At 37.8% G+C, this 27,566-nt stretch overlaps 1 protein-coding gene across 3 annotated transcripts in view; it reads right to left on the bottom strand.

The window, feature by feature from the left end:
- LOC137643987 (probable phosphorylase b kinase regulatory subunit beta) overlaps positions 1 to 27,566 on the bottom strand; it is a 647,361-nt gene that overhangs the window by 406,103 nt on the left and 213,692 nt on the right. For all 3 annotated transcript variants that reach the window (XM_068376819.1, XM_068376818.1, XM_068376820.1), the window contains exons 8-9: positions 24,716 to 24,826; positions 22,572 to 22,710 (exon numbers count right to left, since the gene is read on the bottom strand). In XM_068376819.1, the coding sequence (XP_068232920.1) occupies positions 22,572 to 22,710; positions 24,716 to 24,826 (250 nt within the window). The remainder of the gene's footprint in view (positions 1 to 22,571; positions 22,711 to 24,715; positions 24,827 to 27,566) is intronic.

The raw sequence follows: 27,566 nt of genomic DNA, 5'->3' as shown, positions 1-27,566 counted from the left end.
TATAGATAACTTAATGTTTGTTAGTGAAGGAACAACTACTATTTTCCTTATAGGCAGTAACATCATAATATCAAAAATTTTTATTGTCAAAAAAAATTAAATAGCACATTTTATAATTAAAAGGAAAATATTTGATTTCTTCTCTATGTTTAAAAAAGCAAGAGGGCAAGGACTGCTGGTAACCAAACAAAAAGTTCTGTTTATATTATTGCTTAGATCATTGACATTTACCACATTTTTTTTATTCTAATGCAGTATATATTTAAATAAATTATTTTGTAAAATGTGATTGGTAAGCAATTCACTATGAATGGTAATGAGTGTGATGCTGCTAAAAGAATTAGAAAATCCTTAGATCAAAGTTCTACAAATTCAATAAGTTAAGCTTAGCAGGTTAACAATTCCTTTTCCTGGGGGTTTATTTTCATTCGATTACATTCACAACACGAGATATCTACTAACATGTAAGACCTACCATATGTACTGTGTAAAGTTAAAAAATAATATTATTATGCAAGATATTTATCTTTCATTGAGAAATGGGCCCAGATGCAATTTTGGCAGAGAGAGAGAGAGAGAGAGAGAGAGAGAGAGAGAGAGAGAGAGAGAGAGAGAGAGAGAGAGAGAGAGAGAGAGTGTTACAAGGATTCTGTATTGCTAAAAGACCTTTTGGTCCATCCGTGGAGAGACCGTTTGCTCTTTGGTAGAGCGATTTAGTTTAAGTATTTGAGTTCTTATGATCCTGTCTAACTTATTCTTGAACTCGTTTACTCTGTTACTGTTTACTACATCTGCTGGATGTCTATTCCAAGTATTTGCTATTTTTATGTAAAGAAATTGCCACATTAAGTGGTGGTGTTTCTTTTCAATTCCAGTTTGTATCCGTTACCTCTGGACTGATTTTTACTAAGCGTGAATAGATTGTTGTAATTTACATTTGCTATTCGTTTAAGAATTTTGAATGCCTCTATTAACTGTCTCCTTAGTCATCGAGTTTGTAGATAAAATAAGTTCAAACGTTCCATCCTCCGTCTATATAGAAACTGCCTTAGTGTTGGAACTAGTTTGGTAACCCTAGCTTGCACTAGTTCCACTCTATCTATATCCTTCTGAATACTTGGAGCCCAGAATTGAACTCCGTATTCTAGATGGAGTCTTACTAGTGATGTGTACAGCTGTAGTACAATGTCTTTGCTTCTGTATTTGAAGTGTCTCTTTATGTAACCTATCAGTTTTGTGTTTTCTTTTCAGCTTTTATGTCCTTTTTAGTCAACTTCAAATCCTTGCTGATAAGAATACTGAAATCTTCCTCCTGGTCCACACTTTCTATTTCGTTACCCAGCAGTGAATAATCAGATTGTGGGTTACTATAATCTGTGCATGACTTTACATTTCCCACAGCTGAAAGGCATTTACAATTTTCTAGACCATTCTCCTAGCTTCATTAGATCCTCTCAAGGTTTATACATCTGAGTTTGCAGCATTTATGCCTAGTTTAGTATTGTCGGAAAATTTAGCTCATAAATAGCAATGGGCCAAGGACGGATCCTTGAGGTACTCCACTTGTAACAGCTGCCCACTCTGAAGCTTCTCCATTAATTACAACTCTCTGTTTTTCTGTTTGTTAGCCAATCTTTGATCCATTCAGCTGGCTTTTCAATGATGTCTAGTGCTCTAATTTTGACCATTAATTTTTTTTATGAGTAACTTTGTCAAAAGCCTTTTGAAAATCTAGGTATGTGATGTCTAATGCCCTGCTTTTGTCAAAAATTCCAAACATTTTGTGGAAAAATTCCAAAGGATTTGTCACACATGATCTCTTTTGTCTAAAACCAAGTTGGCTGGCTATCAAAAGATTGTTTTTCTCTAAATATTCTACTATTGAATCTACAATAATTGATTCAAACATTTGCAAGTCACTGAAGTTAGACACACAGGTCTGTAGTTGCCAGGTTTTTCTTGGGATCCCTTCTTGTAGATTGAAGGAACATTGCCTAGTTTCCATCCTTGTGGTGCCTTTCTTTAGCTGGCTGTCTTTTGGAATATTTTGTAAAAGTGTGGGGTTATCTCTTCTTCTAGTTCTATAATATCTCTTGGATGAATATCATCTGGACCTGGTGCCTTACACTTACCGAGTCATTTTTATTTTATTTTTGACATTCATTATAAAGGTGATTCTATTTAATGTTTCTGGCCCTTTATATTTGATATCTGGTTCGCCAAGGGTCATTGATTCTTCCTTAGTAATTGCAGTTGTGAAATATGCATTCATAAGTTGGCTTTTTCCAAATCACTTGTTATAAGATTACTGTCTGAGTTCTTAATGGGGATGTTATTTTTTATTTGTTTCCTACTGTTTGCATAAGCAAAAGATTCTTTCGAGTTTTCTTTGAGAGAGAGAGAGAGAGAGAGAGAGAGAGAGAGAGAGAGAGAGAGAGAGAGAGAGAGAGAGAGAGAGAGAGAGAGAGAGAGAGAGAGAGAGAGAGCCTTACCTTATTGCCTTATTTTTTGTTTGGGTTCCCCCAGGTCCCTCAGTGTGAGGCACCTCGTATATCCACCAGAGAGTTGGGAATACATCTTCCGGTGTATTTTGCATCTTCCAGTCTTGGATGGTCTGGGATGCATCTTAGGTATTTATCGAGCTGATTTTTAAACGCATCTACGCTCACTCCTGATATGTTTCTTAGATGAGCTGGCAGCACATTAAATAGTCGCTGCATTATCGATGCTGGTGCGTAGTGGATTAATGTCCTGTGCGCCTTTCTCAGTTTACCTGGAATGCTTTTTGGCACTATTAATCTACCTCGGCTTGCTCTTTCCGATACTTTAAGCTCCATGATGTTTTCAGCAATTCCTTCTATTTGCTTCCATGCTTGTATTATCATGTAGCGTTCTCTTTTCTTTCTAGACTGTATAGTTTTAAAAATTGCAGTCTTTCCCAGTAATCAAGGTCCTTAACTTCTTCTATTCTAGCAGTATAGGACCTTTGTACACTCTCTATTAGCGCAATATCCTTTTGGTAGTGTGGGTACCATATCACATTACAGTACTCGAGTGTACTACGCACATAAGTTTTGTAAAGCATAATCATGTGTTCAGCTTTTCTTGTTTTAAAGTGTCTGAATAACATTCCCATTTTTGCTTTACATTTAGCCAACAGTGTTGCTATTTGGTCGTTGCATAACATATTCCTATTTCAAATTACACCAAGGTCTTTAATTGCTTCCTTGTTTGTGATTGTCTCATTATTAGGTCCCTTGTATGCATACACCATTCCTTCTCTGTTTCCATAATTTATTGATTCGAATTTATCGGAGTTAAATACCATCCTATTTATCTCCACCCATTCATATATTTTGTTTAGATCTCTTTGTAGTGAGTTCTTATCTTCATCACAAGTAATTTCTCTACTTATTCTTGTGTCATCGGCGAAACTTCTCACTACGGAGTTTTCAACATCACAGTCTATGTCTGAGATCATAATAACAATAACAAATAGCAGTGCAGCTAATACCGTACCTTGGGGCACACCAGATATTACCTGGGCTTCATCTGATTTCTCGTCATTTGCAACCACTATCTGTTTTCTGTTTTGCAGGAATTCTTTTACCCATTTAGCTATCTTTCCCACAATATTATGCTTTCTCATTTTTTTCTCCAATATGTTATGGTCTACCTTGTCAAAGGCTTTTGCAAAATCTAGATAGATCACATCTGTGTCTTTTTCATTTATCATATTATTGTATATGTTTTCATAGTAAGCTATCAGTTGGGTCTGTGTACTTTTTCCAGGTACGAAACCGTGTTGACCCATATTAAACAAATTATTTTTGACCAAATGGTTCATTATTTTCTTTTTTTATTACCCTCTCATACACTTTCATAATATGTGATGTTAGACTAACAGGTCTATAATTGCTTGCCTCTAGTCTTGATCCACTTTTGAAGATAGGGGTTATATAAGCTAATTTATGTTTAACATATATCTCGCTCATATCTACACTCTGTCTTAGCAGTATTGCAAGTGGCTTAGCGATAGTGTTTGCAGTTTTTTTTTAACAAAATCGCTGGAACTCCATCTGGTCCGGCTGCCGATCCATTTTCAATTTCGTTTATCGCCGTGACAATATCTGCTTCATTAATATCTATATCCGTTAGATATTCAACATTTTCTTCTCACATTTCTGTTTCATTATTCTCATTCGCAATTCTTGGCGTGAACTCACTCTTATATTTTTCTGCTAATATGTTGCATATTTCCTTTTTTTCATTCGTTAGCCGTCCTTCAATTCTTAGAGGGCCTATTTCTATTCTCCTTTTATTCATCTTTTTTGCATAGGAGTAAAGAACTTTGGGGTTTCTTTTTATATTTTGAAGTGTCCTTTCTTCTAAGTCCCTTTTTTTCATTTTCTTTCGACTGTATAATCTTTTGTTCTGCATTTTCTATCTTACATTTTATTTCCCTCATTTTCCACACATTTTTTTCTTTTGCAAGATTTTTCTTCCACTTTTTAATTTTCTGAAATAAGATCCTTCTGTCTCTTGGTATGCACGTCTTTTGTTTATTGTTTTTTTTCGGTACATATTTTTCAACAATTTTCTCCAGTATTTTGTACAGTATATCCGTATTTACCTGTATATTATCACTTATAAATACATTTTTCCATTCTTTATTCAGTTCTTCATTTATTTCTGACCATTTTATATTCTTACAGTAAAAGTTATATTTTCCATATCCTTCCCAAAGTTTTGTGCTTTTATTAATTCTGTGATCACTTGCTTTGGAATGAACTATCAATTCTATGACATTGTGATCTGAAATTCCCGTGTTATACACTATTATTTCTTTAACATAATTCACCTCATTCACAAATACTAGATCTAGGACATTTTCCTTTCTTGTTGGAATGTGGTTTATTTGTTGCATATTATGTTCTAATAGCATATCTTGAAGCTTTTCAAATTGCCTCTTATCTTCTGCGCTACTATTACTATCTTTTTTATATGTATACATACAACCACTTTCTTCTATCCGTTCTTTCCAATCCACGAAAGGAAAGTTAAAATCTCCGGATAGGAGTATATTCCAGTCTTTATGGTTTCTACATATATCATCTATTTTTTCTATTATTATGTCAAACTCCTTAGTGTTTGGGGGTCTGTAAACTACAATATTCATTAGTTTTTCAAATTCAAATTCTACCGCAATCAATTCACATTCTGTGTTGCTGTATTTTTCACATACTTTTCCTTGATTTATGTCTCTTCCATATATTGCGGTTCCCCCTTGATTCCTATTTTTTCTGTCTGATCTATAAGTTTGGAAACCCTTTATCTGGTCATCACTGCCAGTCTCTTGGGAATACCATGTTTCACTTATATTTAATATATCTATTTTTTCAATTTGGGTTAGTTCTTCTAAGAACTCTATTTTCCTTTTAGAGTTACTCGTGACTAAACCCTGTGCATTCATTATTATTATGGTTTGTGTTTCATCCCCATTATTTAATATTGGTAATAATATGGATTCTCCCATGCTTCCTTCCTGTTCTGATATGATGTTCTTTTCTTCATTTCCCGGAATTCTGCCATTAAAAATCCAACTTTTCTATTATATTTGCTCTTTCGCCTTCATATTTATTTGTGTGTGTATACCTGCAACTGTCCCCATATCTGCACCAACCCCTGGCATTATAGATGCATTCTTTGTAGTTGGGCTCTAAATGTGCAGGTTTGGGTTGAAAGGCCTCATATCTTGGGGCTCTTGGTTCAAAGCGCGGTATATACACGGCTTGCTTTTTTGTTTCTTTTTTTGTTTCTTTTTTGCTTTCATTTTTCTTTTCAGTTTGCTGAGTTTTCTTACTTTCATTCATGGTTGCAGGATGCATATATCGACATTTTTTGTTGTAAATGTATCCTTTTCCTTCTTTTAGGTTTTTGCATATTTTTGGATGGAGATCTCTGCATTCGTCTCCATATCCGTCTAAATACGCACATTTACCATATATTTCATAATTATGGCATATCTTTGGATGCTTGTAGTAGCATCTTTCGCCAAATCTGCAATTCCCTCTTTTCAGCATATTACAGACTATATCCTTCTTTTCTATTTTTTCTTGTTCTTGCTCTTCCCTAAAATTATGTAGGTCCGGGTAGAGTCTCTTGGGTCTATTATTTGTTTCCATCAGGTAATTTATTTCTTCATAAGTATGTTGTTGGATGGCATCATAGGTTATATCAATGATTTCTTCTGCATCCTTACACATATCCTGTTCATTGTTCTCCTCTTCTTCTTCTTTTTCTTCTTCTTCTTCTTCTGTTTCTTCTTCTTCCTCTTTATCTTCAACTATTTGCAGATTTAGTCTCGACTTAATTATATTTTCTATCCAGACTAAGCATGTTGAGCAGAATACCTTTGTGTCTTTATTTTTTATTTTTTGCTGTATTTCAGCACATGTGAGGTGTGTTGGGACATGACAGGCATCACATTTTCTAATCAATTGTTGAGGATTATTAATGGAATACCATATCTTACATGTATTACACCATTTTGGCATTCTTTTTCCCATTGCATCAATCAGCATATTCACCATATTGGACTTCTTATTGTTCTTTGATGGAATGTGTTGATTGATGTAGACTTTCTTTATAAGTCTCTTTAACACTTGGATTTTCTTTGGAATTTCTTCTATTATTTTGCTGATGTTTTCCGCAGATTTGCTCCAGTTTATTGGATCATATTGTTTCAATATGTCTGCGAATATTTTTCCGTCACATTGGTTGACGTTACTAGTGACCTCTGTTATCAGACGGTCGAGCTCCTGTTTCGCCAACTCATGGAATTTATTTTTGCTGAGTCCAGCGATGTCTCTCCAAGCCTTGCCCGTGTTGTACATAGCCATCTCGATTAGATTTTTAGTAATTCACAAGATAACTATTCTATGCCGACGTTTTATCCCACTTCTCCGACCTCAAACTAATCACTGACTATTCACGAAAACTTGTAGCTATATTGCACTCGATAGCCTTTTGTTATCCGCGTTAAATCATGATATTTATAGGGTCGCAAAAGTGTAATCACTCACCGGCACACAGATACAAAACTGAGAGAGAGAGAGAGAGAGAGAGAGAGAGAGAGAGAGAGAGAGAGAGAGAGAGAGAGAGAGAGAGAGAGAGTTACAAGGATTTTGGATGCCTAAAAGACTTTTTAGTCCATCCACAGCAACTCTATTTCCTATTTGCTAAAGCAATTTAGTGCAAGCCTTTAAGGAGTTTTTAAGATCTTTTCCAACTTATTCTTGAACTTGTTTACCATGTTACTGTTTACGACATCCACTGGAAGTCTATTCCAAGTATTTGCTATTTCGTATGTAAAAAAATTGCCACACTGAGTGGTGTTGTATCTTTTCAATTCCAGATTGTATCCATTACACTGGACTGATTTGTGCTAAGTGTGAATAGATTGTTGTAATATACATTTGTTATTCCTTTAAGAATTTTGAATAGCCCTACTAACAGAGAGAGAGAGAGAGAGAGAGAGAGAGAGAGAGAGAGAGAGAGAGAGAGAGAGAGAGAGAGAGAGAGAGAGATTGCTGACACTAATCTACAATGAAACTGACTTTGTTTAAAAACACTGCTTTAGAATTCTGAAATGACAAATTTAAAGCAATTTGTATTTTTCCTTACAATACACTTTGATATATATGATTGGCTAAGCTGGAAGACTAGCCATAAGACTTTTAGAGAGGTGTAACTACACGATCGCTATTTAACAGTGGGTAAGGGTTAGTTCCAGCTACCCTGCTCACACCCTATTGCCACTTTTGTTTGCAGGCAAGACTTACAGGGGTATAGTGATGGCAGGCCAAATTTGTATAAAGAACTTAAGGTTTGTTTCTTTAGGAAAATTACAAATTACTTTAAATTTGTAATTTTTTCTGACACTAAATGCAAACCCTTTGCTCTTTATTAGGGAAGACTTACCCATAAGGTGGGTGGATGTCCTAACCAACTGGCTAGTTTTGACAAAGGTTTTTTCCCTGTTCATGCTACACACGTATAAGGGGGAAAACCCTGACACCTCACTAAAACCTACGTGCAATATCTGTGTGATTGTGTGATACTAGCAGTGTGACTAGTCTAGGTAAAAATTCACAGAAACATAGAAATCTTTGAACCAACCATAGACATTACCCAATCCTACCTAGGGGGATGTAACAAGTATATATTTACATAAAAGATTACACAAGGGAAATAGTTTTACTTAAAGACAGTGTCTGCCAACTTGTAGAGTACTGTAGGTGCTATTTCCCATGAGAGGGGAGGATGAAAGAAAGAAAGAGCCAGTCATTTATCACAGACTTAACCCTGGGTAACCTCTGCCCTCCACCATCTGCTACTTGTCCATCAAAGAGCCTGAGGTGTTTAAACCATTTGTTGTGTAGCCACCACAGGGCCATTGGTAGTGGGCGGTGAAGGTTGATCGGATGCTTTCACACACCTGCTTGTAGGACCCGTGGCACAGAGTAGAGTAGTTTTTCTTGAATGCTTGGGACGTACCTATGGTCCTAACATCATGAGCTCTGGGTCGTCTCATTTGTGGAGAAGGATCAGGATTCAACACTCGGTCTATGACCATGTGATTCTAAGCAGAGGTCGTGTTCTTGTTGCTCCTCCTGTAGACCTTCTCCATGCTGACAAGGACTGCTGACATTTGGGGGTGAGATCTTGTAGTTCTCTTGAGGTAGTACCTCAAACTCCTCCATGGATAAAGTACCAGTTGATCTGGATCATCGGTTACAGTACGAAGACTCCCAATCAGGAAGATTTTCAGTCTTGGCGAAAAACTCATGGATGATTCCGGGCATTACCTTTCCCCATACCCTTGAATGGGGGATGCCATGGGAAAGACCATGGAGTTGCTGACTATCTTGGCTGAAGCCAACGCAAGCAGGAAAACCATCTTCAAGGTCAGGTGAAGATCTGATGCCTGGCGTGCTAGTTCGTAGGGGGGCACCCTTCGGGGAACAAAAAACGCAACCACATTCCATGGACGTGGTCTAGCATCTGACTGAGGACAGGTAAGCTTAAAACTCCATATGAGAGACAACTCCAATTAAGAGAAAATGTTAACTGATTTCAGCATAAAGGCTAGGCTGAAGGCTGAGCAGTAGCCTTTCACCGCCAAGATTGAGAGGAGTTTTCACTCCTGAAAGTACACAAGGAGCTCCACTTTTGCTGGAATAGTGGCATTGAGAGGAGAGATACTCCTTCCACAACACCAACCACAGAAGACAGTCCACTTAGCCTGGTAAACAGTAGCTGAAGATTTCAGGAGGAATCTGGACATCCTTTTCGCAACTTGTTGCAAAAACTCTCTTAGGGAGGAGATACTGGATAGTCCCCAAGCTTGAAGATGTAGGGATCCTACGGTTTTGTGGAATATGTTCATGTGTGATTGTCTGAGTGGTCATGTCATGGAAGGAGTTCTCTCGGGACTTCCATAAGCAGCTGAAGAAGGTCCGGAAACCATTTCACATGATGCCACAATGGAGCTATAAGGGTCACTGCTAGGTCTGCGGATGATCTTGCCTTGTCAAGCACCCTTCTCATCATGCCGAATGGGGGAAAGTCATAAATGTTGATGTTGTCCCTCTGTTACTGGAATGCATCCAACCAGAGAGACTGGGAATCTGGGACTGATGAACAGTAGAGGGGAGCCTGTTGTTCAGGGATGTCGTGAGCAGGGCTACTGTAAGGGAGGCCCACAAAGTCAAGACTTTGTTGGCTACTAGATGATCTAGAGACCACTCGGAGCCCACTATCTGAGTTGCTCTGCTTAGATTGTCTGCGAGCACATTCCTTTTGCTTGGAATGAAGCGTGCTGATGAGGACGCCTGTTTGTCTTCTGCCCATCTTAGCATCTCTACTGCTAAATGGCAAAGGTGCTCCGAAAAGGTACAGCCTTGTTTATTTACATAAGCCACTACTGTGGTGTTCTTACTTATCAACACCACTGAGTGACCAACCGGGAACTCATGGAACTACTGTAAGGCTAGGAAGGCTACCACATCTCTTAGAGATTTATGTGCTGGTATCGTTTGGACTCTGATCACAGCCCGGAGGCCTATGGTGCAGCATGTGGGCCCCCACCCTTTTTTTTTGATACATCTGAAAAAAAGCATCAACTCCGGGGGAAGTATAAGATCGACACCTTGGTAGATATTCTCGTCTGTTACCCACCATCTCAAGGCCGTATTCTGCTTGGGTTCCATAAGGACCAGAGTATTCGGAAAGTCCTAGTGCTGAACCCACTTTGATTTTAGTAGCCACTGAAGACATCGGATTTGTAGGTGGACGTTGTGGACTACACGAACCAAGGACGATAGGTGACCTAAGAGACGTAACCACTGCTGGGCTTGGAGTACGTCTAATTGAAGAAAGGGACTTGCCACCATCCTCAGCCTCTGGATCCTGTCATCTGAAGGGAAGACTTTCTTGCAGGCTGGTTCGATGATCATGCCTAGGTATACCAGTCTCTATGATGGAAGCAGGGAGGACTTCTTGAGATTTACCACAATCCCCAGATCACAACAAAATTCGAGGAGTCTGTCTCGGTGTTGAAGAAGAATAACCATCGAGTCTGCTAGGATTCAGCCAATCGTCCAGATATCTTAGGAGACAGATGCCGATCCTGTGAGCCCACGTTGACACTAGGGTAAAAACTCTTGTGAAAACTTGAGGTGCTATTAAAAGACCGAAGCACAGCACCTTGAACTAGTATTGCCTGTTGTCATGTATAATCCTTAGATACTTCCGTAATGATGAATGTACTGTGATCTGGATGTATGCGTCCTTGAGGTCCAGCGTGCACATGAAGCCCTGTGGTCTTACTGCTTGTCTGACCGTGTCTGCCATCTCCATGCTGAACGGAGTTTGTTGAACAAAGTTGTTCTAGGAGAAGAGGTTGAATACTGGAGGCTTTCTACAAGAAAGTTAACTGTAGAAGCTCAGAGACTCTGATGAAAAATCCTTATGCAGGCTGCATTAGCCGAACGATGGAGTGCGACATCGGTAGCGCCAAAGAAAACCACTCCGGTGAAAATGTAACTCATGAGCAGGAAAGGTGTCTCCAAGAGGCATAGGAACATGCTTCAAACTTTGCACTCCCTCCACGGCTGCCATCGCAGACCGTGGAAGTGCAGCGTCATCAGCGTTGAAGAAAACAACTCGGGAGAAAACCTAAACAGCGAACGGGAAAGGTGTCCCCAGAGAGGCGCAAGAACATGCTTTAGACTTTGCACTCTCTACACAGGCTGCCATCTCAGAACGAGGGAATACATTGTCTTCATATCTGAAGAAAGCCACACGGGAGAAAAACTACCTTGCAACCGGGAAAGGTGTCCCCCAAGAGGCGCAGGAATAAGGTTAAGACTTTGCGCTTCCTCTGCCAGTTGGCATTGCAGATCGAAGGAGTGAGTCGTCATCGTCAGTGTAGAGGAGTAAGACCAAAGTCGAGCTTTGGGTCAGCCGCAAGCAGCCTTCCTGCCCTTGAACTTGAAGGTTATGAGCAACATGTACTTCATACTATGAAGGGGCATCCACATGGAGAACGACTCCCCTGTGGGGATGCGGGGGTGTCCTCCAGCCTAAGTGTTGTCCGGCGTCAAAGGGGAAAAGATCGTCAGAAAAAGTTTCTCCACCCTCGAGGAAACCCCGCACTATGCCATCTCTGAAAAAGCAAGGCTCACACCTGAAAAAAATAAAACTAAAAGAACTAATTAGTCAAAGGCTAGTCAAACAAGGTTGAGCATAGAGAGAGACAAAAGTCTACTCTCCACCGAGCCAAAAGTAAAAGTGACTATAGAACACAGGTGTGTGTGTGTAATCAGGGTAGCTGGTACTACCCACATAAAACCCCGCTAACTAGCAGTGCGATAGTTACCCCTTGCTAAAAGTCTTATGGCTAGATTTCCAGCTTCGCCGAAAGTATATCCGCTAATAAAGAGCGATAGGGTTTGTACTTAGTGTCCAAACAAACAATGATTCTGAATAGCTAGGCTAGACACTGTATCTAGTTTCGATTCACTAAATGGGTTCAAGACGTTGCAATCTAATATCTTACAAAAGTACTTCAATAAGATAAATAATTCATAACATTTCTTTATAATTATGATAATCACAATTTTACATAAAAACTTTTTCAATGTAGTATAATAAGTGTTTAGTTACATTAATATAGTAAAAATACAACAGAAAGAAAATGTGATTTGATTTATATTTCAAATGTTAAACTTTTTTATTTTTAGTTGGATAAATTTTACAAAAACTTTTTTTGTATATGGTGAAATATGCACAGCTGTAATTCAAATACATTTAAGCTAGCATAAGAAAGGCCATGATTTAAAGAATACTAGGTTTTGCTCTTTCGTTTGTTACAATGGAGAAAGAAATATAGATTTCTTCTTTGCTTAATTAATAGTCAACCCTCGATTTTTACAGGAATTAGGTAACAGAGACCTCTGCCAAACTTTAAAAATAACAAAATTTTAGTGGCCTACTGTTAATCCACACGTCATCACCCTCACCAACTGACTTACTGCTTATGTAGGGTCGCCAACACCCTTTTTTAACTCACAATATTGTTATCACATAGTTCCGTCACTGTATTTTAGTTTATATTATTGTAATTGTACAGCAAAGTACTTCAAAATCTCCTATTTTTGCACTCTTTCCTTAACCATTTGTGCACCACAACATGCAATAGACATCTGATGAAAAGTATTCCCTTTACTTCGATACAACATAATTTACATATAGCAGAAAATCACATACAGTACATACATATATCAAGGCACTTCCCCCAATTTTGGGGGGTATCCAACACCAAACAAATGAAAAAAAGGGGACCTTTCCTCTCTACGTTCCTCCCAGCCTGACAAGGGACTCAACCGAGTTCGGCTGGTACTGCTAGGGTACCACAGCCCACCCTCCCCCGTTATCCACCACAGATGAAGCTTCATAACGCTGAATCCCCTACTGCTGCTACCTCCACGGTCATCCAAGGCGACTGGAGGAAGCAGCAGGGCCCACCGGAACTGCGTCACAATCACTCGCCATTCACTCCTATTTCTAGCTCGCTCTCTTGCCTCTCTCATATCTCTCCTCCTATCACCCAGAGCTTTCTTCACCCCATCTATCCACAAAAAACTTGGCCTTCCTCTTGTACTCCTCCCATCAACTCTTGCATTCATCACCTTCTTTACCAGACAGACCTTCTCCATTCTCTCAACATGGCCAAACCACCTCAACACATTCATATCCACTCTAGCTGCTAACTCATTTCTTACATCCGTTCACTACTTCGTTCCTAACCCTATCTACTCAAGATACACCAGACACTTCATCTCAAACACATTCAATTTCTGTCTCTCCGTCACTTTCATTCCTCACAACTACAATCCATATATCACAATTGGTACAATCACTTTCTCATACAGAACTCTCTTTACATTCATGCCCAACCCTCTATTCTTTACCACTCCCTTCACTGCCCCCAACATTTTGAATCCTTCATTCACTCTCTGATGTACATCTGCTTCCCCTCCACCATTTGCTGCAACAACAGACCCCAAGTACTTAAACTGATCCACCTCCTCAAGTAAATCTCCATTCAACATGACATTCAACCTCGCACCACCTTCCCTTCTCGTACATCTCATAACCTTACTCTTACCCACTTTAACTGTTAACTTCCTTCTCTCACATACCCTTCCAAATTTTGTCACTAATCGGCCAAGCTTCTCTTCCAAGTCTGCAACCAGCACAGTATCATCCGCAAACAATTGATTTACCTCCAATTCATGATCATTCTCGTCTACCAGTTTCAATCCTTGTATAAGCACTTGGGCATTCACCTCTCTCACCACTACATCAACATACAAGTTAAACAACCATGGCGACATCACACATCCCTGTCTCAGCCCCATTCTCACCGGAAACCAATCGCTCACTTCATTTCCTATCCTAGCACATGCCTTATTACCTTTGTAGAAACTTTTCACTGCTTACAACAACCTTCCACCAATTCCATATAACCTCATCACATTCCACATCGCTTCCCTATCAACTTTATCATACGCTTTCCCCAGATCCACAAACGCAACATACACCTCCTTACCTTTTTCTAAATATTTCTCGCATATCTGCCTAACTGTAAAAATCTGATTCATATACCCCCTACCTCTTCTAAAACCACCCTGTACTTCTAAGATTGCATTCTCTGTTTTATCCTTAATCCTATTAATCAGTACTCTAACATACACTTTTCCAACCACACTCAACAAACTAATACACCTTGAACAACACTCGTGCACATCTCCCTTACCCTTATATAGTGGTACAATACATGCACAAACCCAATCTACTGGTATCATTGACAACACAAAACACATTTTAAACAATCTCACCAACCATTCAAGAACAGTCACACCCCCTTCCTTCAACATCTCAGCTCTCACACCATCCACACCGGGTGCTTTTCCTACTCTCGTTTCATCTAGTGCTCTCCTCACTTCCTCTCTTGTAATCTCTCTCTCTCATTCCCATCTCCCATCACTGGCTCTTCAACACCTGCAACAGCAATTATATCTGCCTCCCTATTATCCTCAACATTCAGTAAACTTTCAAAATATTCCCCCCACCTTTTCCTTGCCTCCTCTCCTTTTAACAACCTTCCATTTCCATCTTTCACTGTCTCTTCAATTCTCGAACCAGCCTTCCTTACTCTCTTCACTTCTTTTCCAAAACTTCTTATTTTCTTCATATGAACGACACAATCCTTGACCCCCCCTCAGGTCAGCCGCCCTCTTTACCTCAGTTACCTTGTGCTTTACTTCCACATTTTTCTCCCTATATCTTTCATACTTCTCTACACTATCACTCTTAGGCCATGGGGCATAAGCTGTATCTTGTCACTTCGTGGCCACTTTCATGGGGCAACTTCATTACATTTTTTTATCATAGAGAAAGTCATTCTTAGGCATTATGCAACAAGTTCCCACAAATATAGTTGCTCCTAAAATTTTAATTAGCCATTTTAATCATACAAATTATTTGTAGTTAAGTTGGTGGCTAATAGGTGGCCATACTATAGTTCTGTAGTTCCTATTTTTGACAGTAGATGGCTAACAGCAAATTAACCAATCAAATCGCTTAGATTTCCAACATGGCAGCCCCCGGGACTTGCTGTATTCACTGTGTGTTGGAGGAAGAAAGTGATGTTTTACCCATTTCTGACCAATGTATGTAAAAAATCAAGGAGTGTAATAGAAAGTGGAAACATTTAGATGGTATTCAACGTGAGGTAGCAGAGAAACTGTCTGAAACTTTTGAAAAAACTTTAGATTTAGACCACCTTGGGTACCATGCAGAATGTTACCGAAGGTTTACAGACAAACAAAGGATCGAAAGGGCCATTGTCCGCTGTTCTAAACGTAAAGGCACTAATCCAGATGATCTTGGAACACCACCTCGAAAAAGTGCCTGGCTAAGCCTGATTAGTGGGTCATCATCACAAACATGCTCTGCAGATCATCAGGGATTCGAAAACTAAGGGGGGTATGAAAGGCCAGACCCTAGATAAGGGTGCCGTGAACAGGTGGCTATCAAGTCACCATCAGCGGGCAGCAATTGCTAAGGAATGTGAAAATATGGCTGGGAAGGGAGAAACAGAAAGGGGACGGAAAGACCTGGATGAAACTCGAATAAAACATGATGAGACAGCAGTTAGGAGTATAATGTCAACCATAAACTCAATGGTTAATCCATTTGAGTATTCAGGGGAGGACCTAATTAACATTTGCTCCGGCACTGTAGCTCCATCTAATGTGAGGTCCGACCTTGAAATTGTTTATGGGAAAGGGGCTGATGCTATCAAAGAATTTGAAGAGTCCAGATTGAAATCAGAGCCTGAGAAACTATTTGAGCCAATCAAATCAAGGAAATTGAAGACCTTTGCCACAGTTGCAAAAACATCAAAGGTTAAAGTCGAGTCTGAAACAGTGCTACTCAAAGCCACTAATGACATGTTTAATCACCTCCTGATTATTGGCAGGAGTAGGGAAGTAGATTTAAAGAAACTCTTGGCTTACTCATTGACACCTGTACCTTTGGCTTTGGCAACTGGCAATGGTACCATTACTAAAACAGATAAAGCAAAGTTGATGAAGAAGTTGGAGGGTCGGGCTGAGTGTGTGAATATAGAGGACATACCTCCAGGGTCTGCTTTGGTGATTGATGGAATGGCATTTATTCAGCAGGCACAAAACATTCCAGCTACATTTGGGATGTTTGCAGACAAGCTTTTGGTTGACCTTATCAGGTTAGGTAACCAGTATGGCTGCCAAAGGGTCAACTTTGTGTGTGATCGCTATCCAACACACAGTATAAAAAACTGTGAGCGAAGTCGCAGAGCAGCCAGTGGGGCTCAATTGGTGAAAATCACAAGGCCTGACCAAAAGACCCTAAAACAGTTTAAGAAGTTCTTAGCTGAGGGGTCGAATAAAGAAAACCTTATGGAGTTTCTTTATGAAACATGGGTGAAATGTAAGCCCCAGGTTTTTGGACCTATTGCATTGGTTGTCTCACATGGAGAAAAGTGCCACTCTATAGCTGCAGTTGATGGTAAAATTATGATCATTGAAGTGTCTGACCTCTTCTGTGACCATGAAGAGGCTGACACGAGATTACTGTTGCATGCAAGTCATGCTGCTAAAAACATCTCAACAGTTATAATAAGTAGTCCAGATACCGATGTTTTTATGATATCTCAAGCACTAGCTCAGGAAATCCCTGCTGATTTGCTATTTCAAACTGGTGCTGGGGACAAGCGACGAAGTATCTGCATTTCCAAACTGGCTGAGAAACTTGGGGCAGAAAAATGTCGAGCTCTTCTTGGTATTCATGTTTTTACTGGGTGCGACTCGGTTAGTGCATTCAAAGGGAAGGGAAAGGTGAAACCCCTTGACATATTCAACAAAACTGTTGAATATGTCAATATATTTGCAGAGTTGGGAACAGAATGGGAAGCATCAGCTTCCATCTTGCCCATGTTTGAGAAATTTGTCTGCACACTGTATGGTCAGAAATAATGCTCGGAAGTAAATGTTCCGGCTGACATGAAAATCAGACTCTTGGATGCTGCCTCCAAACCAAGATTGTCTGCTGCATCATGTAAAAAGGGGAAACTATCAGGCAGCAATTCACCGTAGGTCCCTTCAGCCAATCATGCATGCTCCATCTCCCAATGGTCATGGCTGGAAGATTACTGGTGACACCCTTGTCTTTGAATGGATGGCTGATGACCCGGCTCCCCCTAGTGTACTAAAAACTGTGAACTGCAAGTGCCAGAAAGGTGGGTGCAAGGGTGCTTGCTCATGCAGCAAAATGAATCTTCCTTGTACTGACTTATGCAGGTGTCAGGTTGAGAACTGCACTAATAGGATCCCTGAGACAGAAAGTGTATCTGACCCTGACGTCTCTGACTCTGATGTGTCTGATGATGAATACTAGTGAATGGTGGAGCGCTGCTTTGCAGTACAGTTCCATCTCGTGAGAAAAATTTGCAGCAATAGGCCCTACTTAATTTCTAATTCATGATTATTTGCTATGGTGGGAAAAACACTACTTTATCTCCGAAGGATTCTTGTCAATTTTGCTAGGTTTATGAGGGTAAATTTGACTCTGGTTCTATTTTCGGTGTCCTTTTATTGTTGTTGGTTCTATTTTTGGTGTCATTTTATAGTTGTGATCTCTTAAAGTCTGTAAAAGTTGAATTTGATTTTCGTTGCACACTTAAAGCAAAGGATAATGGACATTTATGATATCCTGGAAGTTAAGTTAACAGTGTAGTTCATAATACCACCACCAGGGTGCTGTTGTTTACATTTCTATTGCATAATGTTAATCACATGTTATGATACATATGTACAACACTGTACTCATTCTTAAAAACTGTAAATAAAATGTTTTCTACTGAATATAAATCATCTTTGTGTTATTGGTCATTTTCACTTCTGATGACTAATTGGTTACATAATGGCCTATAACTAATTAAGGAGCAACTATTTTTGCGGGAACTTTGCATATTCTGAGTGTCCTGACCCCCATGGTTCAAAATCAAGTGGAATCAACTTGCCCCAAGAAAGTGGCCACGAACTCAAAAACTAAGCCCCCTACAGCTTATGCCCCATGGCCTATCTGCAGCCATTCTTCAAATGCCCTCTTTTTCTCTTCCACTTTTACCTTCACTCCTTCATTCCACCATTCATTGCCCTTCCTCATGCTGCTCCAACAAACTTCTTGCCACACATCACTTGCAATCCCAAAAAAATTTTCTTTTACTAACTTTAACTCCTCCTCTAAATTACCAGTTTCTCTTACTTTCACAGTCATATGCCATTTTCAACCTTTCTTGATATTCACTTTTTACCTCCAGTTTTATTAACTCTTCAACCCTCACTAGCTCCCTTTTACATCCATCAACTCTATTCCCCCACTCTTCTGCTACAACTAATTTTCCTTCCACCAGAAAATGATCAGACATACCGTTAGCCATACCCCTAAACAAGTGCACATCTTTCAATCTTCCAAATATTCTTTTAGTCATCAACACATAATCCATTAACACCCTTTCTACCACTCCTCCATTTTCCACTCTTACCCATGTATACTTGTTTTTATCTTTCTTTTTGAAAAAGCTAGAACTTATCACCATCTCTTGCTCAACACACATATCTACCAGTCTCTCACCACTCTCATTTTCATCTGGTACGCCAAACTTCCCAATGACACCTTCTACCTATCCGGCGCCCACTCTAGCATTTAAGTCACCCATGACAACTACATAACTCCTATCCAGTCCTTCTACACACCTAGTTAATTCATTCCAGAACTCATTCCGCTCTTCTTCACTTTTCTCACAACCTGGCCCATATGCACTAACAAAGGCCCAAAATTCCCTACCCAACCTAACCCTTACCCACATTAACCTAGATGATATCTCCTTCCATTCCACTACTTTATCTGTCACCCATTAACTAAGCAATAATTCACACCCTCTCTTGCTCTTCCCCTTTTATTCCCAGACACTCTAACAGACACACTACCAAACATCACTTCACCCTTCCCTTTTATCTTTGTCTCGCTCAAAGCCAATATATCCATCCTTTCATTCCTAAACATGCTCCCAATCTTACATCTTTTACTTTCTATCGTACTACATCTACGTACATTCAGACACCCCAAAACTAGTGCTGGGAGCAATTACTCTCCCCCCAGGCTCCACCTCTTCGATGTCTCACAGGAGTATATAATAAAGGAGAGGGGGTTACCAGCCCCCTCGTCCTGTCCCTTTTAGTTGCTTCTTACGACACGCAGGGATACATTGGCGCTATTCTAAATGTTTTTTTATGCAGGGCAGAAAATTATTTTTATAAAAAATAATGGCAATTTTTCCAAACATAAAATAGAGAAAGCAAAGGGTCTAGACATGCATGGGGATACTGTTTACATGGGACAGCGTAACTATGACTCAGCAGAATGACGCGCGGTGGATTGGGTAGCACAGAGACCACAGTCTCTCACAGATCTCGGCCTTGAGCTCTTTTTAGAATTTGTGTCCAAGTTATTGTTTTATTTTGTTGTACATATCTCTACCATTTTTCATTCCTTTTGGTTGATATTATCTGTGCTTATTATTGAATAGTTTTACTAGTGATTCAGCATAAAATCAAAATGCCATAAAGGGCAAGAGTGTGACAAGGCACCTCAATGTTGGTTATTCTGGACAACACATGTGAGGGGAGCCATGAACAAGTTCCAGCATAGAGGAAAATATTCCTCAAAAGCATGATTTCATGCAAAAACTAAAACTTTAAGAGAGTGTTAAGCTGACATCTCTATAAACAAGCCTTTTTATGGAAGCTGAAAGAGGAGAGAGATTAGACAAAGACACGAATGAAAAGGAAGCAAGTAGAACTCATGAAAAGAAATGGGAAAAGATTTCCAAAACAAAACCTGTCAACAAATATAAGAAAAAATGGAGCTTCAATGAAGACACCACTTATTTTTGGGGAGGTGCTGTGTGGTCCCCTAAGGACTTCCCTTTGAAAAGCTACAACAAGTAATCTAATACGACATGAATTCCTCAGAATTACTGTCTCCCTTGTTCTAGGGCTAGTGGATCAACAAGCAAAGCATGGACTCATTGTGTACATAGAAGACCTTGCGAGTTCAGGCTCATTTGAGCTTGCCACAGCACCTAAGCAGCTGAAAGATGTCTGCTATGGATGATGTCATGCACAATGTCCAAGACAGGAACCCTCCTCTCAGTCATTGTTGGTGTACCTACGTCAAAGCCACCATTCTTTATTCATTGTGGACATAACAATCAAGCCTATCCTTGTGTGATCAAAATCAATTCAAGAACACTATTAAGATTAGTACCTGTATTCAGGTATTTTCTTCCTTTCATGGCTTAACATTCAAACAAACATGTCTGGTTAGCGTCAGCATTCAAGTAATTGTGTTTGTTTCTTGCTATCCAAATGTTAGTTTGTTGTGTTTCCTATATTTTCTAAAGTACTTTTTACTGTCCTAGACTATTTTTGTCTTCGTAACGTAAAAGGGGGTTGTTGATTGCCGGCACCATTTTGGTAACTTTATTCATTATCGACGAGTTTATACTACTACATTGTTATGAAATACAAAAGAAAGTTAACTTTTAGCATTTACACCTTGGCTAGATTAAGGGTGAATATTATTACTTTTAATTGTGCTGCAGTCAGTTTCTGGCTATATGTTAGGTGAATCTTGACTAAGCGTCTTTAGCCTGTGATTTATAAACTTGATACAGTTATTAATGAGGTAGGATTAGCCAACTTATTCAGCCGTATCACAGTGGGTATTTAAACTCTATTTTTAAACTATGTTCCCACACACATGCTTACATCGTAACACATTTTTTTTTTGGGGGGGGGGAATGTTCCTGTCCTCCAACAATTAGGTAGTATGTTGACCAGGGCACCAGCCGCCCATTGAGATATTACTGCTAGAGAGTTATGGGGTCCTTTGACTGGTGGATCCTTCTCTCTTGTTATGGTTCTTACCTTTTGTCTACACATACACCAAATAGTCTGGCCTATTCTTAACAGATTCTCCTCTGTCCTCATACACTTAACACTGTGATTACCAAACAACTCTTCTTTGTTCAAGGGTTTACCTACTGCACTGTAATTGTTCAGTGGCTACTTTCCTCTTGGTAAGGGTAGAAGAGACTCTTTTAGCTATGGTAAGCAGCTCCTCTAAGAGAAGAACACTCAAAAATTAAACCATTGTTTTCTAGTCTTGGGTAGTGCCATAACCTCTGTACCATGGTCTTCCACTGTCTTGGGTTAGAGTTCTCTTGCTTGAGGGTACACTCAGACACACTATTCTATCTAATTTCTCTTCCTCTTGTTTTGTTAAAGTTTTTATAGTTTATACAGGAAATATTTATTTAAATGTTGTTACTGTTATTATATTTCATTTTTCCCTGTTTCCTTTCCTCACTGGGCTATTTTCCCTGTTGGGGCCTCTGGGCTTATAGCATTCTGCTTTTCCAACTAGGGTTGTAGCTTAGCAATTAATAATAATAATAATAATAATATGACCACGAGATGAGACGGCTGATCAGACCATCAGTTGTTCTTACTGGTAGTTGTCCGTCCCTATTCATCTGATATGGGTATTGGAGAGAGGGAATAGAGGTAAAATAGAATCATATATTATGTGAATCCCTTCTTATTTCAAGACTGAGCAGGCCCACTTTAGTAGTTGTTCTCATAACGTTTGGCTTGGTAAACCATGAGGTTGTATGATATTGGGTCTCGGATAGACTTGTCTGTCTTACTGAAGTGAATATCTTAGATAAGTGGTTATTTGTGTTGTGGGCCTACTCTCTTAGTTGGATGGTCATTATAGGAGAGGGCTGGGAGACTTCCTAACCTCTTCAAAGGGAGTTTATAATGAAGATATTCTAACAGGTTTGTATTTTGCATACCCAAGACTTAGTCAACTTTACACCCCAAACATGTCATAGGAACCTATAGTGTCATAGGGTATTGCAAGAAACACCACATATTGTAGATAACAATAATTATTCACTTTAAATATGAATATTATCTTGAATAGAGAATAGCACAGAGGATGAAAAAGGAAATAAAATGGAATATAAGTTTACAGTAATATGAGAAGCAGAAATAAAACATTTTGTGGCTGTATAACACACACTAGATTGGGATAATCTAGCAGAAATCTTACCTATGTATAAAAGAATATAAACCAATATTTAAATACTTGGGGATCCTACCGTAGCTATTTCAAGAAGTCAACATCTTTGTGAAATATATCTTTATTACCATGACCTTCCAAGAAACTAAAAATTTTCATCAGTGGTCTACTAAATTCAAATAAATAACATCTTATTGATGAAAATAATTTATACCTATTAAAGCTACACATTTTTACTTTACCTCCATATCTATCCCTTTTTATGAGTGGCTGCAGCAAATTCTTGTACTGTTCAACTTGTTCATCGCTGTTACGGAAGATACCTTCAATCATCATGTATAAGTAAAACAAGGGCCATTCACTTTCGATATTTTCAAACTCCTACAAAAAAAAAAGATAAGAAGGGAACATAAAATATTTAAAGGAAAACATAAACATATTTTTACATTAAACAATGTTTAAAGGAAAACCTAAACTTGTTTTTACAAAAAACTATGCTTTTTTTTCTTATTCTGAGCAAAGCTATTCCAGCTCCACCAACTTGATTAATCTTGAAGAAGAAAATCCCCAACAGAAAAACTAAGATCATGCATCATTACCTCATTAAGAATGAAACCTCATATTTCTGTGACAACCTCAACCAATGAGATTGTTGGGAAGGAGAAGTCTACAGATAATCATGCAATGTTGTAAAATAATTCATGTAGACATATTCATCATAAACAGCCTGAATTGTACTTTAGGCGGGAGAATGATGAGTAGGACAATTAACCAAGAAAAGAGAAAGCCTCCAAATATTACAATAGACCTTCATTAATATGGCACAAATCATGAGAAGGTCATGCTGGTAGCCACAATAGGCAAACCTAGGCTACTTTAGGTAAGGTAGACTACACAATAATCATAACCTAATATAACTTGAATAGATTTATCAATACAAACCTATTTTATATGTATAGACTAATACTAAAAATATTTTTCATTATCAATATATATATATATATATATATATATATATATATATATATATATATATATATATATATATATATATATTAGAAGAACTGGGGATTCTTATACAGAATTAAAGGAGGGCCACATATTTTGCTTCAGAGGACATGAAAGAAAAGAAAGTAGAGGGGGTTTTCTTATTAATAAAAATCTTCTTTGTAACATAAAAAATTTTGTAGTCCTAAGTAAGTATAAAGTGAAGATCATTCCAATTTATGCACCAACAACATCCCATACGGAGGAAGAAATAAAAACTTTTTATGAAAAACTTGAGATATCTATGAAAAACATAGGACTCAATTTACAGTACCTTTGTTTTGGGTGATTTCAATACTAAAATAGGTAAAAAAGAGAGAGGAGAGTCAGCAGTAGGAAAAATTTGGAGTAGGCTTAAGGAATGACAGAGGAGATATGCTTGTAGAATTTGCTAAAAGAAACAAACTTAAAATCGCGAACATCTTCTTATAGAGAAAGGAGCATACAAATCAACATGGAGAAGCCTAAATGGAGGAAAAAAATAGATTTATTCTCAGTGACAAAGTCAATTTAGTTAAAGATGTAACAAAGTTGAACAAGTTAAAGTCAAGAGATCATGGATTGGTGAAAAGCAAAATTTGTTTAGATCTAAGGAAAGAGAAAACCCTATTTCATGAAAGAAAATAAACACGCCTGTAATAAGAGTAAAATCTGATGAGTTTAGTTCAGTAAAGTAAAATAGATATTCCCAGCAAAATGATGATATGAAAGCAAGTAAAGAAGAAATGAACAGTAATTTAACTGAATTTGCATTGGAATTAGCACAAGAGAAAGGTGGAAGATTTCCTAAACAAGATCAAGAAAATCTATCAGAAATAAAACAAAAACTTAATAAAGGACAAACGCAAATATACATGGACTTCACCATAGGGCAATTACAAAAATCAAATAGATCATATAGCCTTACTAAAGAGAGAAGGAAGACTGAGAAATGTTAGAAGCTACAGAGGTGCAAATATTGGTAGTGATCACCAGCTCCTCATTGCCACACTGAAATTAAATCTGAAAGCACCCAACAGAGATATAGATAGAATACCTACGTTTGATACAACTAAGCTTCTAAAAGATTAGCACAGAGTAACCTTTGCAATTGAAAGTAGAAACTTTAAGAGAAGAAGAGCAGACAATTAATGAAGAATGGTATGATATTAAGAACCTATATCAGTCAGTTGGTAGTGAAGTTTTGGGACATGCAGTTACAAGGAGAAAACCATGGATATCACATGATACTTGGGATACTATAATAAGGAGACTGTTAGTAAAGTAGTTAACAAATCAGATATGATTTCTTATGAAATAATTTTATGAAGATGATTCAACAAAATTTACTTCTACTTACCTTAGTTTCAGCATGATTGTAAAACCTCCTCTTCTTATCCTCTAACACAGTTCCATAACCGTCTCTATGGAACCTCTTGAAACCATATTTGCCTTGCAATGAGCTGACAATCTAAAATTAAAAATATTCTTCAAAATAAAGCAAAATGTTTGTTTTGAAATGGATTCTATATTTTACATATACAGTAGGGTCCCGAATTAAGCGTGTTCGAATTACACGATTCCCCATTTCCACGATCGCTATTTTTCAAAAATAAATTTTCTGTATCCACGAGGCTGTTCAAAGTTCGCGAGTCAAGCACTACAAAATGTATCAAATCTATAGTCTTTTTAAGTATATTGGTAGCCCTAAATACGGTGATTTATAATAAATGTTACAAAACAATATTAACATTACATTTCATTAACATAATTTCATAATGAATAGCCTATTTAAGGATAAAATTCCACATCAACAATGAAATCAACTGTTGACTGTGCGAGTCCAGCTGACAAAATGTAAACAGAAATGTGGTTACGTTCTCGGCAATCTTTATCTTTCTCCAACCTTACGATAATTGTAATGGTAGTGTTAATGATGGTATATTAAAGCATTATTTTTGTTTAGTACAGTATAATTAAAAGCCTTATTTTTCCCTCTGGGCGTTCAAGGTTTTCACGAGTAGACTGGGTTCGTTTATCGGCAGTGAATAGCCTAAACTTCGGTAACGAGTCGTCAATATTTTGTCATATTTTAAACAGTAGGCTATACATTTGATTTGCAAACATTGGTTTTGTAGAGTAGACGGTAAAATAAAATCTAGAGAGAGAGAGAGATTTGATGGCAGAAATCTCTCTCTCTCTCTCTCTCTCTCTCTCTCTCTCTCTCTCTCTCTCTCTCTCTCTAGATTTTATTTTACCGTCTACTCTACAAAACCAATGTTTGCAAATCAAATGTATACTGTTTAAAATATGACAAAATATTGACGACTCGTTACCGAAGTTTAGGCTATTCACTGCCGATAAACGATAACAAACCCTTTAATGCAAACTAACTGTATCCTTTGATATTCCTCTATATTTATCACGAATTCCTTCTATACCTCCTCAGACACTCTTATTTCAAATATCTAAATTATTCTTATCACAACTAACACCATCTAGTCATTTTCATTCCATTATATCTATTATTCCTCTGGATCTTATTCCCTTTCCTTATTCTGTTTATTCGATGGGATTCGTTTTTCCCTTTACCGTCTTCCAGAATCTATTTTTAGCCACTGGCAACCAAATCCCCCCTTCCCCCGTCTCCTACCGTCTCCCCTGCGAGTCCACTCTCTCTCTCTCTCTCTCTCTCTCTCTCTCTCTCTCTCTCTCTCTCGTTATACAATACTTACAAATAGATGAAGAAACCAAAATCGGTTTTCTTGAAGTGTCAATTAAATACAAAACGAAAAAATTATACCGTGTATACATCCATTTCAATCATAGCTTAAAATACGGTAACCGATTTCGTCCGCAAACCACTATTTTTTAGGAAACACCATTCTATTCCAGAAAATTTTTACTCTTTAAATGTCAATTGCGCTATAATAAAACATGTACTTATGTTGTAAAATTTCGGGTGTGTTTTAAAAATCGAGTATTGCTAACTTATTTTTGTTTTACTTTTGGCTGTGATCACATCAGCTGATGTCTAGCTTCCGCGCGAATACAATAACAAAGAATTGTTTACACCATTTCTTAACTTATTCAAACCATCTATACAGTTAATATTACATAAACACCAATGTGTTATAACCTATCATATTTATTGTTTAGTACTTTAAAACCATCTCTCTCTCTCTCTCTCTCTCTCTCTCTCTCTCTCTCTCTCTCTCTCTCTCTCTCTCTCTCTCTCATCGAACGTTATAGCGGTAACCTAATTGTTCGGTGGCTTTAAAAATAGGCCTAGTACTTTCTTCTTTTACATTTTTTGCATATGGATCCATAATTGAGGTGGGTACAAGTTGACTTATAACTGAAGTTAGGAAAAGTATTTTGGATATGGAAAGGACAATTATCTTTCGTAACAGTTTAGAATTATCGTAAGTTATCACTCTGTCATTAGCGGCAGTTTGCTATTGTGGATTAAACGCATAAGGAAAAAAAAATTTCCAGCTTTGCTACGAATTTAGGAATTTATATGGATACGGTAAGTAAAATATTTGTAATAACATAATGTTTACTAAATGTTTGTAATATCATTAGTTATGACTTAGATCATGTGTGTTTAATGCATTCGTTTGTTTATTATGATCGAAGATGGAGCGTAAACAAATGGAAGGTTTCCGTTTCAGGCGGCATCATAAAGAAAAACATTTCATAAATGGCATTCATTTCATTTATTTGAAAGTTCTAATAAAAAATAATTAGAACATTGGTAATAACAAATTCAACATATAATCTATACTTGGTAAAATTGCTGTCAATTCAAAAACACAGATGTATAATGCGTCTGTTTCTTCGTTGTGATCAGAGATAAACGTAAACAAAACATTGGTTGTCGTTTTCTATTGTCACGCTTTTTAGCGAGTTTAGGAAACGCATGATATAAAATCGCCTTTATTTTGATAATTCTGGATTTTCAATCATACAACAAGCTAGTCTATAGAGTGATGGTTTTGCTATTCACCAGTTGTATTATACAATAGATATGACAAACATTAAAATTTGTCTGTATTTTGGGTTGTGTTATAACGAGAAATATATGGTGTTTACACCTATCCTGGTTGTAATTTTAACCATTTTTCAAGTTATTAGAACTTTAAAGTATATTAAATGTTTTATTTATTTACAAAAACAATTTGATATTATAAAGAAATACAGTATAG

The sequence above is a fragment of the Palaemon carinicauda genome, chromosome 7 (assembly GCF_036898095.1).
Source record: "Palaemon carinicauda isolate YSFRI2023 chromosome 7, ASM3689809v2, whole genome shotgun sequence".
NCBI lineage: Eukaryota > Metazoa > Arthropoda > Malacostraca > Decapoda > Palaemonidae > Palaemon > Palaemon carinicauda.
Note: the sequence above shows the minus strand (reverse complement) of the source record. Positions and strands in the feature narration are given on the sequence as shown.